The following is a 13,729-nucleotide window of genomic DNA, read 5'->3' as shown; positions in this document are numbered from 1 at the left end:
CTTTCTCAGAAAAAATGTACTAGAATTCCTACATTGCCGACACGGTATCGTGGTATTTTTTTGAATTTGCGCGTCAACACCCGATACTAAGTAACGTGTAAAAGATTTCGCGATGAAACAGAAACGAACGTTTGCTAATCGTCTATTGTTTTGCACAGGTCTCCTCGACCATCGAAATCGGCGGTACCATTACCCGTGGATCATAGCCCTTTGTGGACAGCATTGACACACGCTAACGCTGTATCTTCTGCACTTGGAGATACCTAGCAGGAAATTGAAGAGGGCGGTTACATAGAAGCTCTCGTCCTCGACTTACCCATAATCTATTAAAAAATTTATAACAAAGATATGTGTATATATTTCTGAGATGCTCAGAAATCATGATGTTGTATCGTAACATGTGCCGCGATACGATATGACTAAATGTAAAGACATTATAGAAAGAGATAATACGAAACACAACCCTACAGACACGCTTTGCACGCGTATCGAAAACTAATGTGAGTAAATTTTATACTAACAAGCTGTGTAACGTTCTATAGACAGCCCGCTTTTTACACGACGAAAGACATTTAACGAAATAATGCAAATACATTAGTGTAAATAAAAATTTGTTAACATAATGTACAATCAAAGGTCACAACAGTGTGTAAATAAATCATTGTAAACCATTGGATTGTGTATATGGTATTTTGTTGTCACGAAAAAATAAATGTTCTTGGCACAGTCTGCTGGTGAACCTTAGAAACATAAATACAACAGTAATGTCAAAATTGATTTTCTCAATTTTTGTATTAAAAATTATACGTCAGATGTGAATAATATCACTAGATACAGGCAGATAATGATTGATATAACAATGATTGTAATAAAAATAGGTTCTGATGAGTATTTATGTATTTTACATAAATTTGTCCCTACTTATCAGTTTTAAGAGTCATCCTTATTTTATTTGCACCTATAACGAACTGTTCTTTTTATATAAAAAATGAACTAGATTCTGCACAGTACATAAGCGTATTTAAAAAAATTAACGTTATTTGTCTATATTTTGTTGTGTTGCGTTGTATTTAAAATCCAGGAATTACTCGTCCTTTTTTAGCTGCCCGTTTTAGTTTCGTCAATTTTTTTTCTTTTTTCTTTGCCATAATATTATCTTGTCGTTTCTTTTGCCTTTCCAGAATACCTTTCTGTACATTTCCTAATCTTGTCTCCCATTTCTTGGCACTCTTCTTCTTTTGTTGTTCTTTTCTTTTTAACGTTCGTTTAAGTAAATCCGGGTCATCCTTCACCTATAAAAAAAATGTAAACACAGAACCTTAGAAGGTGTTGTTGCTACGAAATTACGGGCAGTATAGAAAAAATTTTCAAATATTCTTCAGTTACTTTGTCACCACCAGCTTTTGCCAATACAGATTTCCAAGCATTTTTTTCTTTAAACTCTTGTGCCTTTTCTCTTTCACCTGATTCTTCCATTTCCCTTAATTTCTCTTTTCTTTGTTTTATTTCAAGTAACATTCTTTTAGGATCCTTTTTGGGTGGTTTCTTTTTTGTTCCAATTTCAGAAAAGTCAAATTTGCTAAACACCATTTTACCTTCTGAATTAAATACAGGTTTTGGTCTTGGAATTTTTGGTACTTCTATGTCTTCTTTTTTAATTTTAGGTAAATCAGCTGCATTGCCTTCTGTTTTTACTAGATTCTTTTGCATTGATCTTTCCTTACGTTTCGATATCTTTTTTATTTTGCTTTTCAAATTCCTCTTTAATTGTTTTTCTTTATATCCTAGCCTTTTACTATTCTTTAATCCTTCCAGTTTAGCATGTAACTCTTCGAATGTTTCTGCCCTTTTTTTCTCTATTGTTGAATTTAACAAAATATTATCTATAAAATGATAAATGTCAATCTTAAGGTAAACCAAATTACTTTCTATGTAAAAATAATAATAAACAGAAACCTCTTGGAGCGTTTACTTCGTTATGCGTAACTATCTTATTTTGATTATCTGAAACTAATAAAGTTTAATTCTTTATATCATTTCAAATATCATAAATATTTCTGAGGTTAGGTTAAATTGTTACAGTTTTACCTAATTTGTACATAGGTAATGGTGTTTCTGAAAATATTTTTGAAACGAATTCATCTTCTTGCAGTAGCAATTGCTTAACAAAACCATCGTCAAATGGTTTTGACATTTTTAACTGCATACTTGTCGTCACTCACGTGCGTGATACCAGAGGTAAATAAAATTTAACGTCACAAAGTAACAAACTGTAGACACGTTTCGAACTTTTAAAAATCGCTGCGTATAGGTTAGAAATTGCAATCTAATGCGCAAACTCCTGAGCAGGGCTTTTAGGATTATGTACAATTTAGAAAACAACTTTTCATACACCGTACATTTTGTTTTAAATATTATTTGTTTTTCTGAATTAATATATTGAAAGGTTTTTATTACAAAACATATAATAAAATATAGCGAAATTTACAATTTTTTGTATACAAATTTTGAAACCAATAGTACAATTGTTGTATAGATTTACGGACTCGGGAATACTTATTTGTATCAATTTATAATGTAAAATCGTAACAAATTTCACATAAATGCATCGTGTAAAAAATATTACTTTCTAGATACATTAGTAAATATCGTTAAAAATAGGAATAGAAAAAGTATTAATATCCATTTCATATATTCACAATTGATATTCACATAGTCATAATTGAACAGCTTCTTCAATCAAGCGTTTTTTAGTTAAAACAATGAGATTTTCTCCACATAGGCAATACGTATCAAATTCTTGCATAGTTGCGAAAGCTTTCTGAAATGTTTCGTAGTAAACATGACAGTATCTTATTTTTGACATTGGTGTCATCATCATATGTGATACGGATATAGGATTATATTTTTCAAAAAGATGTAATATATAATGTACACTTAAACTTGGATGAATATTAGCTACAATTATTTCTTCTGCTGGAATAACCTTTACAGAAGACGAAGGTGATTGATAACTGTTTATTCTAGGAGTATTGTTAACAGGCATCAGAGCTGGAATGTCCGTTTTATCAAATATGTTTTTACATCTTGTTCGAGTTTTATCACTGTGTATCGAAGAAATTGAACTGTTTGATCCAAATTTTTGTCCACTTCTAGCAAAAAGTCTGACAGAATCCAAGCTTCCATCCTTTGAGCTGCATGTAGCTAATTGTTTAGGATTTTCTTTTTTATTTATATCCTTATATTTACATTCTTTTGATTTCTTTTTATGTCGTAAGATCTTAATGTTGCCTTCATGTTGAATGCCATCCAGACAACGTTTAGCATCTTCAAAGGTTGCACATATTACAAAACATAACCCATTGACTTCTCCACGATTGTACACAGATAAAACTGTACCGAACGCAGAAAACATTTCTTTAACCTTGCTTAAGTGTAGTCCTTTATCATTATAAAAGTGTAATAAATAAGAGCCGTTGTCTTTTTTATAACAATACAGTTTATAATCCATGTTTAAATAAAATATTTCCTTTTCTTTCTGTCTCCCGATATGTTACGCTAGCGCGCAAAATGAACCTGTGAAGTGAACGTAGCTTTAATCACTCGTCGTGCATGCTCGTGAATATAGCTTTAGGGTCGTCTTAATCTAGAGAGATCGACGCGAACAGCTGGAGCACAATTTGACTTGTCAATAATGTATATTTCAAAAAGATAGACTATATCTGGAAATCGTCTAAGGGTTAGATGCGTGGTACGGCGATGGAAAGTTCGAACTCGGGAACAGAAATGCTTTGTTATCGTAGTCAGAAGATTTTATTCAAGAACCGTAACCAATTGAGAGTTTAAGTTTAAGCCACGTAGACTTTCTCGACAGGATGTTTGTTTCGGAACTTGTCAAGGGCTAGTACTCGCGCGAACCGTTACTTGTATCACTATACGTCTGCGTACTGAATTTTGTTATGACCCCAGCAATAATGCATTGCCTTTTTATAAGTATCGATATCAAGTTGCGAATAAATAGGTGTACGGTATACAACATTACTGTGTTACTTGCAAACTTTGAAATAGGGAATACTTGCAACTGCACGCTTGGGCAAGAGACTATATTGACATTGGAGCACTATGTGCATACATAGGTTATATTTTTGATATAGAATACACGTGAACACACAACTGTGTATTTTCAGTTATTAAAGTAGTAAAAATTTGTACGTTGGCACTTGTAAGGTATTTATCAAAGAACAATTAGAGATAATAATTTGTTGCATTTCGACATTAACGTTAGAGTATCTATTATGTGAAATTTAAATATTCGTATTTTCCCGCGTTATAACAATGGCTCTAACCGTGCAGCCATGTTTTTGCGACGGACTTGCGCATTACCATATCCGTAATTTACATTTCCCAAGTACGAAGTTCCTTCATTTTATATATACGGCATTTGGCAAGGCGAAAGTACGGTTAGATGTTTGGGTTTGCTGATTTTTTAAAACAAGAGCCTGCACAGTAATAACGTAAATGTTTACGATGAAATGTTAGTGGTGAGGAAAAAAAAAAAATAGTTGAAGGAATGGGCGGAGTTTGCGCTTGTTGGAATACGAAGTAAACGACGTTGATTTGTTTGGCGAGAAGTGGCATTATTTTCGACGTAACGGATGGTGTTGGAAAGGATCAGTTTCGAGGTATTTTTACGAAATTTGGCGGAAATTGAAAGTCTACATGGATACAGGTTAAGGGAACATGATTACGAAGAGCGGCGGAATCGCATCGTAAATAAAGTGGATGCGCACGCGGACAATAACACGCGAGAGCGAGCGAGGAGAACTGTTTGGACGGAAAAAGAAGGAAATGAATCAGCCGTTGTGATTGGTCGAGGCGGCGGTTATGGCCGCCGATTGGTGCACACCGTACATACACGAAGGTTTAATGCGCACACGAATGCACGAACACGCGCGTGCATCAGGAGCGTAGCAGTCGCTCGCGGCCGAGAAGAGTGAAAAGAGCGACAGAAACGGTCGGTCCGCGCGTTGCCTTGTAAGGCGGAGAGTTGGTGTGTGACGTCCGTGCGCGGATGGCTCGAAGAACGCCGATTTTCCTCAGCTTGTACGAGTATCCTTGCTGAGCGGAGGAAAAGAACGAGTGAAAGGAGAGTGCGGGGCCGGGCGCGACGCCGACCGTCGATATAACCGTGTATACGTAAAATCCGACAATCCGTCAAGTTTAAAGCTGCCGAAGGCACCATTTTCATCATCCCCGTAGTGTGTATATCCAGCTAAAAACCGATTATTAGACGCAACGTGAGTGTTCCTGAGCGAGCGAAGCAAAGATACGAGAGTGAGAAAGGAAACGAGCGACAGAGAAGCAAACAGAAGTAAAAAGGATAACGAAGGGCATCGAGAGAGAAAGAGAGAGAGAGAAAGAGAGAGAGTGAGAGAGCGATTGAGAGAGCGAGCGAGTGGGGAGAGAGAGACGGCAAGAGAAAAGAAAAAAGAAAGAGAGAGAGGGAGCGAGAGAACGAAAGAGTGAGCGGGTGAGCGAGCGAGCGAACCAGAGAGAGAGAGAGAAAGATAGAGAGATCGAGAAAGAGGAACGAGAGCAAGTTAAAACGCCAAACGATACGTAAGAGACAAAGGCCACGGCGGCATAACCTCCAAGCCGATCGTACCGCGCGTTGCGAGGACCTTCTGTCCTCGTAGATCGCTTCGTTTTCTCTACGAATTTGCTACGCTATTTACGAGAGATTATATTTTTGCAAGTGCATGCCTGCCCGGGCTTCCATATGAAGTGTCGCACGAGTGAGAGAGAGAGAGAAAGAGCACGTGCATGAAACATATTTTCCTCGAAGTACGGGAGTCGTCATAAAGTGAAAGAGCGGGACGGTTGTTTGTACAGTCGTGTTTTTCCGCGGCACCTGGTATACGATACACGTCCATGAGTGTTGTGCGAACAAATTCACTCTCGCGACGGAAGCAAAAAGAATAAGAAAAAGGAAAAAGAAGAAGAAGAAGAAGAAGAAAAAAAGAGGTGACGAAAATAATATTCCCTAGTGTTGTAGTCCACGGTTAATGGATGAAACTGGCAGGATGCTGCAACACGGAGGATCAGGTGTTGGTTTGATGGGAGGGAACCAGGGCCAAGGGGCCCAGAATACCGCCGGATACGGTAGCATGGGACCCGTGGACGGATCTGCGACACAGGGTCCAGATCAAGCTGTCGAGGCAAGAAAACAGGACATCAGTGAAATTCTTCAACAGATAATGAACATCACCGATCAGAGCTTGGACGAGGCGCAAGCGAGGTTGGTCCCATTTGAGATCCGATCAGCCGCCATTTTTTAATACCTCTAACGTGTATCGTTACTTTTGTCAATTCCTTTACTCTATACAACTTTCCCGCGATTTTTCATCTACTTTGTGCGATATCAGTCCTCTTTGTTTCGTTCGATACTTTCTCACTGTGCTACGTGAAAAGCAATTTCTCCAGGAAATATGCTCGATTCTCGCATCGGTAGTTGAAACATTTGTTAATCGCGCAGGTAACAGCGTCCGAAAGCAGGTTATGTTGATCACTTGGAAACGTCATACCGTACGATTTCGTTCGACGAAAGTAAACATTATTTTTACGACGGTTTTTAAGATTTTATAGCTCCGTGTAAACTGTTAAGTGACGAGTATAGGTAGGTGTACTGGTAATGACAAGCTATAACATAGGTTGTATACAGGCGTCCGAGTGCGCGATAAGACCGCGTTTATCTTCGCGTTATTGGTCCACCACGATCGTGCAACTTTGCCAAAACCGTTCTTGCCTCTTACGCTTCGGTACGTCGCGTGCGAGTTAATATTATCTTCGTATTCGTATGTCGTTATCGCTAGCCGATATAGAGCGGGATAGAAATTTTCATTCGATTACCCGACCATATCATTTACGTTTTTCTCTCTTTGCTTTTCATTTTCAGAAAACATACTCTGAATTGTCACAGAATGAAGCCGGCCCTGTTTTCGGTTTTGTGTGAAATCAAGGAGAAAACAGGTGAGTTTTATTACCATCAAGCTTTAAAAAAAAAAAAAAAAAATTACAATCTCTACGTTTCGTCGATATACATGTGTATCTACCGAGCTGAATGTGTATATGTATGTACATATGTGAGATTCACCGGAAAATGAACTTTTATCGTTATCGCTATCGTTACCCGCGAACGCCTACGTTTCGAGTAATCCACTTTAATCTTATTCTCTATCACGTTAATAACATCGTCTGCCGAAAAATCCGGATAAAAATGAGCGTGGATTAAATAGACGCCGGGTGAGATAAGAGGGAACACTTCATAAAAGGCACGGTCGATCACCTCGTAACTCGCGCCCAGTCCTTTCTACGCGGGCCAGTTCTAAACAATCCGAGAAATTCTTAGAGAGAGTAGATCCCTATCTAGACGAGAAGAAGAGTAGTCTGTTGATACATTTTGGGCGCGCGATGCAGTGTCTCTACTACCCTGCACACCAGCACCACACAGGGTCTTGCGACCCCTGTGCCCATTCGAAACTCGTAAACATAATTTTTATGCGATGTTTGGATTACTTTTACGCGCGGATCAAGAGACCACGAAACGCGCAATTATTTTTGGGGTGCCTGGTGGGGTGGCTGGCTTGGCTCGAACTGCCTCACGCAGGGGGGAGGTTGAGGTGGAGAAGGAGGTGTGTGGGTCGGCTACCCCAAAAGTAGTTTCTGCCTGGTCGTTTGACGGGGGTGGTGGGGCCACCACGCCCCTCATGCTAAGCCACCCTCTTTCACGTCCTTCCCCCCCTAAGTATATGTGTATATCTATACACATTTCTCTCTCTCTCTCTGCCCTCCGTTTCCCCATCTCTTCTTTCCGAGCAGGCTGCTATTTAGTTTCCTTCTTTTTCTCCCGCGAGGAGAGTGGTATTGTGCTGGTCGAGGGTTCGACGTCGACGACATTCCACGTACGGCGTTCCTGCTGTGTATACGTTTTCTTCGATAAAATTCGAAAAGGAGGCGAGCGAACTGGCCTTGCGTCGCGAAACACAATGCTCTTTGTACACTTCTGCCGAGCACTTCATTTTTTTTTTTTTTTGCCTTTTCCTAGTCGTTCGAAGAATTTCCAACGGAATCGATTATCAACGCGTGTACATGAAAATTGATCGATTTGCTTTGTAAGTAGAGGGGAAATGATGTTAGTTAAAGCGCGGTTGGCGTGTTGCTGCGTTCGTCGATAAAGAAACTAGACGCGACGCGTGTTTCTGTTCTATCGCAATTGCATAATTAAAGATTCAAGGTTCGCCGTAATTGTCGACTATGTATCGGCCGTTTGCATCTTTTGTCACGAACATTATTTCGCTTTATACTTATTGTCCCGGAGGAAGGAACGTTTGGCGAAACAGAGGCGTACATTTTCAAGCCCCGGTGCTCCTTGAATGGCCCTCCTCTACCCCGCCCTGTCCCTTAATCACATTCATGAAAGAGCTCTTTCGATGGCTGATACAGAAAGTGAAAGAGCGCGGCGAGAGAGCGTAAAGAGGATTCGCGTAAACAAAAAAGGCGTCAAAGTGTGATGAGCGCACTCAAGAGGATGAGTCGTTTTAATGGTTCTATATTCTTTATGAGTCGTGCTAAGTATACACACGACTCAGACACATGGATAAGCCGCGCATGTACGCGTAGGTCAGAGACGAAGGTACAGAGAAAAATGTACAGGGTAGCACGGATGAAGAGAGCGAGCGAGCGAGATGAGGGGTTGAAGAGAGAAAAAGAGGCAAGGCTTGTAGTAGAGTTTATGGGCAATGGCTGACGAGGCAGTGAAAAAGTACTAAAACCAAGAGGAGCAGATAAACGCTATGTTAAGCAGACCGTTTTACCAGCCATTTAATATAATCGGCTCTCTCGCGGAGCTCGGATAACTTGGGATCAGGGCCGTACCAAGTCAGATTTCTCCCTATTCGACAGCTGTTTTCCTCTCCCTCTCTCTTTTCTTTGCAACCGATAAATGCAGCAGAATGCCTCGCTCCATTTTTTCCCCTTATCTTTCCACCGATTCTCTCTGTTTTCTCGTAAGCGTTACGAAAGTATCCAGATAGAAGATGAATCATTTTTACGAGAGATCTATTTTTAATAGACTACACTCTCCGTTTGAATATCTGGTACGATGATGGATAGTCTAGCAAGAGTGTTAGGTCTCGAGACGACGACGACGACGACGACGACGATTTGTCACGGTCATCCGAGGAAACAGCTACTTCTCGAAACGTGGCGATGTTCGAAAACCTGTTTTGGACAACCCCGTTTAGGCCGATTTCCCATGGGACCAGGCAAGATCTTCGAAGGGTAACATAGGAAGGACAGAGAGGAGAGAGAGAAAAGAAATCCGCGGGATTTCTCGAACCCGCCTTTTCGACCAACCCCTAATCCGTTTTTTCTTCTCCTTCGGAGATCTTTTCTTTGGATAGCTGTTCACAGCGGTGGTATAATCGTCCACGCCACATACCGCGGTCTCCTAAAAATATTCTCGCCAGCTATCGATGTGAATCCGACACGGGAGGTAAAAATCTTTTTAAAGAATCCTCGAAATTTCGAGCTTCGGGATATACTCCCGATGAAACGAAACCTAAACGTTCCAACTATGTACCACGCTTCCTTCTATCCTCCCATTATCCAGCTAAATTTCAAAATAGTTCATTCCCGGTGTAATTAATCACAGAGCAGCACCTACGATCGATTGCTGGTCAACTTTATTTATCGTGTGTCACCGCACATTTCCAAATGCAACTTGACCCCGTATCTCTTTCGATTTATCGTCATTTAATTAAACCGACGCGGAGACTGCGTCGAATCGACGCTCCCTCGATTCCGTGTTTTCTGAAACGACGCTGCCCGCGGTCGCGTTCCACCGTAACAATTAAAAATCCATACTCGATTTGGCCGGCTTCCAGTGGTAATTCTGTTTTATTTCACACATCCACCCCCTAAGTGTTTTCGCGGGCGAACCTTTCGTTCACGGTTCTTCTCGTTGCGAATCTTCAATTCGAATCCGCTACTTTCTCTCTCGAAACATCAAATCTGTGTTCAATTCCCGCGTAATCGACGGACCATGGTTTTTCTCAATCGAGCATTGTGCGTGTTATTTTCGTCTTTGTTCGTTCATCCTCGCTGGAGATAGAAAGATTCGCTTACATACACGCAGGACTTCTAAAAATAAGCATCTAGCGAAAAAGCAAACTGGTTGGATAGTTGCAAATTTTTCTTCTTCGGATCTAATGGAATTCTCTATTAACCACAAGTGTCTCTTTCAAGCGATGCAATTGGAAATGAATTAACAGGCCGCTCTACAGTTTTCTTAATGAATATTGTATTCTCATAAGAGTAAACTGTATGTTCTACGTTAATTAGACGGCGATCACTTTAATTAAGGCTTGCGCAACGTTCCGCATATTTGTTTATCTCACGCGATTCTGCATGCGAGTTGCACGCTACGTCACGTAGATTCAAGTATAGAGTATTCCTGTTTTTTTCTCTATTTCCTTTCTTCGTTCCTCCTCTTCTCCGTCGCATTCGCGTCACAACTCCCGTGTTTGCCAAGAATTTCTGCTGTAACACGTTCGATGGAAAATTTATCTTCCGTTTAAAAAGCACGGACGCAGAAAGAGACGAGATTCCTTCCAGCCATTTCCGACACACGTCTGCAATCAATTACAATTACCAGACTCGGTATTAATGATTCGTAATGTTTCTTCGTCACAGAGAGACAGCCCGCTAAATGAAGCATCGCGTTTGAAGAATTAATAATGTAATTTACTCGTTTCGACGTAATACGCGCGTGGCCCCCGTGCATTATGATTTAACGCGGTGCGTGTATTCCCTGTAATCTGATTTACGGAGGGTTATATCGCGGATTAAAATATTCCCGCGTATTCCTGTTATCTGATCGCAATCCGTTTTGCAATTCGCGCGGAGAAATTTTCCGGCGAGTCGAGCCTCTAATTATTTCCATTCACTTCCGATTTTTCTCCCTTCCTCGCGCCCTCAACGTATGGGGGCTGGTATTAATTGTCCCATAGAACTGAATAAATTACCACGATCGATCATTCCGATCGTTGCAAAATACCAGACCTCGTTCCAGACGGTCAACCAAACCAATTTCCTAATGAATTATTTTCATCTGCTATCTAACGATTAAATTCCCGATAAAATGTACAAAGGTGTAGCGTCGGTTTTCCAGGAGATGACGCTTCCTCTCATCCCGACCCCAGTTGGAATGTCGTTCCCCTAGCTTCGACTTCCTTTTCTTCTTCTTCTTCTTCTTCTTCTTCGTCGTCGTCGTCGTCGTCGTCTTCCTTCTTACTCCTCCTCCTCCTCCTCCTCCTCTTTGGTTTGTCCTTTTCTTCTCTCTCTTCTTCATCTGCGGTCCCCACATGCAGATGGGTTCCAGCAACCAAGGTGAACCGGCCTTTCTGCTCCTCTCTCTCTCTCTCTCTCTCTCTCTCTCTCGGCTCAAACTTCTTCGACTCGACTAACGAGATTTGTCCGATTCCAGCCTGTCGTATTGTGCGCTGATTTATTACGAAAAGTTTTTAAGGTTGCATCCAGCTCCGATGTATTTACTCCCGTGGACGACGTCGAGGTGAGAGCTTTTACTCGGTGCCGAGATGTTTCTCGATAGTTGCCAGTGTCGCCGGGAGAGAAAAGCTCTCCCCGTTGGTGGAATTGCGTAGAATACTTGGTTCTTTACTCGGTAGAAAAGGAGGTAATGTGTTAAAGTTGCGATAAATTTGAATAATTCCAATGTTAAATGCACAATTAACTTGACTTGTTGAACGATAAACAGTTAGTGTTAAAAATAAAAATACGTAAAAGAGAAATATACCGGCCGAGGCAGGTCGTAACCGCGCGAAGCCACCAGTCTCTCGATCCACTCGCATTGTATATTTATAGGTGAAGATAAAAGCTTATTGCATTATCAAGCAATAATGTTACCGTAATGCTTGGTAGCAGATAAGATACACGCGCGGTTCGTTAACGAGGGTTGGCGTAGGCGTTATTGTTCGGAAAACAAGTTGAACATCGTCGTGGTCGGTTGATTCGTCGAGAAGGGAAAATCCAAAAATATGTACGAGCAGAACGAGATAACCTTGCATCGTTGGTGTGTATTTTCGGAGCAACCTTACCTTCTCATCCACGCCGGTATTCTCGTTCCTTCCTTCCGAAAGCCTCGATTTTGCTCGCGTAAGCGTAATCGAGGTAGCGTTTGCAGGAACACAGAGTGTAGCACAGTAAATGATAGCAGGCGAACAAAAGAAAATCCAAGGGAGAGAGTGAGAGAGAGAGAGAGAGAGAGAGAAAGGAAAAAGGCAGGCATTGTGCTGTCAAGTCGTACACGACAGTTACACTGCTGTCCCGTTAACGGAATTGCACTTAAGTCGCTTTAATTGCACGGAGTTACTGACCGGAAGTCGTCGTTATGGTCATCGCCCTCGTTGAAGGATCTCCCTCTCTCTCCCTTCACCCTTTTGCAATCTGATCGATAGCGATCCGGATCCCTGATCCCGTTGGATGTACAATTAACGCGTTGTACCGGCGTAAAAGCGTTCGCGCGGGAATATATTCGCCGCGCAAACTCCATCCTCGGCATTGTAATTCACAAATTTCCGTCCTCGAAACCGTAGGTGTGTTGTCCAGTGGTTGTCATCGATCGTGGATAAAAGAGAGTTCTGAAGAGGAGTTCTGCTCGCTGGTCGAGAAACGCGAAAGGGTTTGGAAAAATAAACAAGCGATCCACTTGGGTCGCCGCGCGATAAATATCTACCGGGCAAGAGGAGGCCCCTTTGTGGAATTCATCGTGCGTGCTCGCGAGTGTGCCCCTCGTACATGAATCGGTGGACACGCGTGTGTGGCGCAGGGGGTCGATTTAACAAACCATACGTTACGCCACGATAAAATCTCACAAACCTATAAACTTCGGGCTGGAGCTAGGTGCGGGTACGTTATATCATAAAAATCCAGTAAAATAAGCTCGTAAACCGAAAGACAGAGAGAAAGGAGGAGAAAGAGGGAAGGGATACCGCCATGTCCGCGATACGATATACCTACGTGCTTTTCTACTCGCGCGTACGTGCTCTCACGTGTTTTACACGCGCCTGCGTGCGTGTCACTCTCGCCCACACACGCGTCCACCGCCAAACTACAATTTTTTCTTTTTTTTTTTCACCGATAACTAATCTTCCTTCCTTCGATGCGCCGCCACTACGTTCGCTTCAATTTCCACCGAAAGGGACGAGAAAACGGGGGGTTGGAGGAAAGTTGCTAGAATATATACGACACAGAGTGTGTTGGCGTTCACCTTTTACCAAGAGGACCTCCTCTTACGTTTATCCTGATTATCTGGCTCCGCGTATATCGGAGATCTTACGTCCTCTCCGGTAACTTCGCCGCGATCTATATAGACGAGAGAAGAACGATCTTTCGAGAGGCTAATTGGAAGACTCTCGAGGGCTAGCGTTGGCTCCGGTGTACGTACACCGGAGGTCGGTATTCTCTTAATCGTATGGTAATTCTATGGAGATTGCATGGGGCGAGGAGAAGCTCGTACCGTGGATCGTTAGGCCCTTTTCGTTCCCGATGGAATATAACCTTGCCCCTTTTTTCTTCGATGCCCCTCCCCTTCGAATGCTAGTCAGTTTCCCTTTACCTGTCATCGGTTTCTTCGCCCCCCCCCCACCCG

General features: G+C 41.8%; 3 protein-coding genes across 6 annotated transcripts in view; 1 reads left to right on the top strand and 2 right to left on the bottom strand.

Moving 5' to 3' along the window:
• Positions 1-1,059: 1,059 nt before the first annotated feature.
• On the bottom strand, positions 1,060-2,242 carry LOC108571824 (surfeit locus protein 6 homolog). The gene is made up of 4 exons (XM_017933965.1): positions 2,089-2,242; positions 1,957-2,010; positions 1,387-1,883; positions 1,060-1,292 (listed from the first exon to the last, which is right to left on the bottom strand). Exons 1-4 carry the CDS (start codon positions 2,204-2,206, stop codon positions 1,071-1,073), a joined length of 891 nt encoding a protein of 296 aa, XP_017789454.1. The 5' UTR covers positions 2,207-2,242; the 3' UTR covers positions 1,060-1,070.
• Positions 2,243-2,716: 474 nt separating this feature from the next.
• Positions 2,717-3,511, bottom strand: LOC108571731. Its single transcript, XM_017933844.1, has 2 exons — positions 3,281-3,511; positions 2,717-3,238 (listed from the first exon to the last, which is right to left on the bottom strand). Exons 1-2 carry the CDS (start codon positions 3,509-3,511, stop codon positions 2,717-2,719), a joined length of 753 nt encoding a protein of 250 aa, XP_017789333.1.
• Positions 3,512-5,541: 2,030 nt separating this feature from the next.
• Positions 5,542-13,729, top strand: part of LOC108571865 (homeobox protein extradenticle-like) — a 34,642-nt gene continuing 26,454 nt past the window's right edge. For all 4 annotated transcript variants that reach the window (XM_017934019.1, XM_017934020.1, XM_017934018.1 and 1 more), the window contains exons 1-2: positions 5,542-6,298; positions 6,956-7,029. In XM_017934019.1, the coding sequence (XP_017789508.1) occupies positions 6,066-6,298; positions 6,956-7,029 (307 nt within the window). In that variant the 5' untranslated portion in view covers positions 5,542-6,065. The remainder of the gene's footprint in view (positions 6,299-6,955; positions 7,030-13,729) is intronic.

Source organism: Habropoda laboriosa, unplaced genomic scaffold, assembly GCF_001263275.1.
Source record: "Habropoda laboriosa isolate 0110345459 unplaced genomic scaffold, ASM126327v1 scaffold99, whole genome shotgun sequence".
NCBI classification, from domain to species: domain Eukaryota; kingdom Metazoa; phylum Arthropoda; class Insecta; order Hymenoptera; family Apidae; genus Habropoda; species Habropoda laboriosa.
The sequence above is the reverse complement of the archived record's forward strand: the minus strand, read 5'-3'. Positions and strand labels throughout refer to the sequence as shown.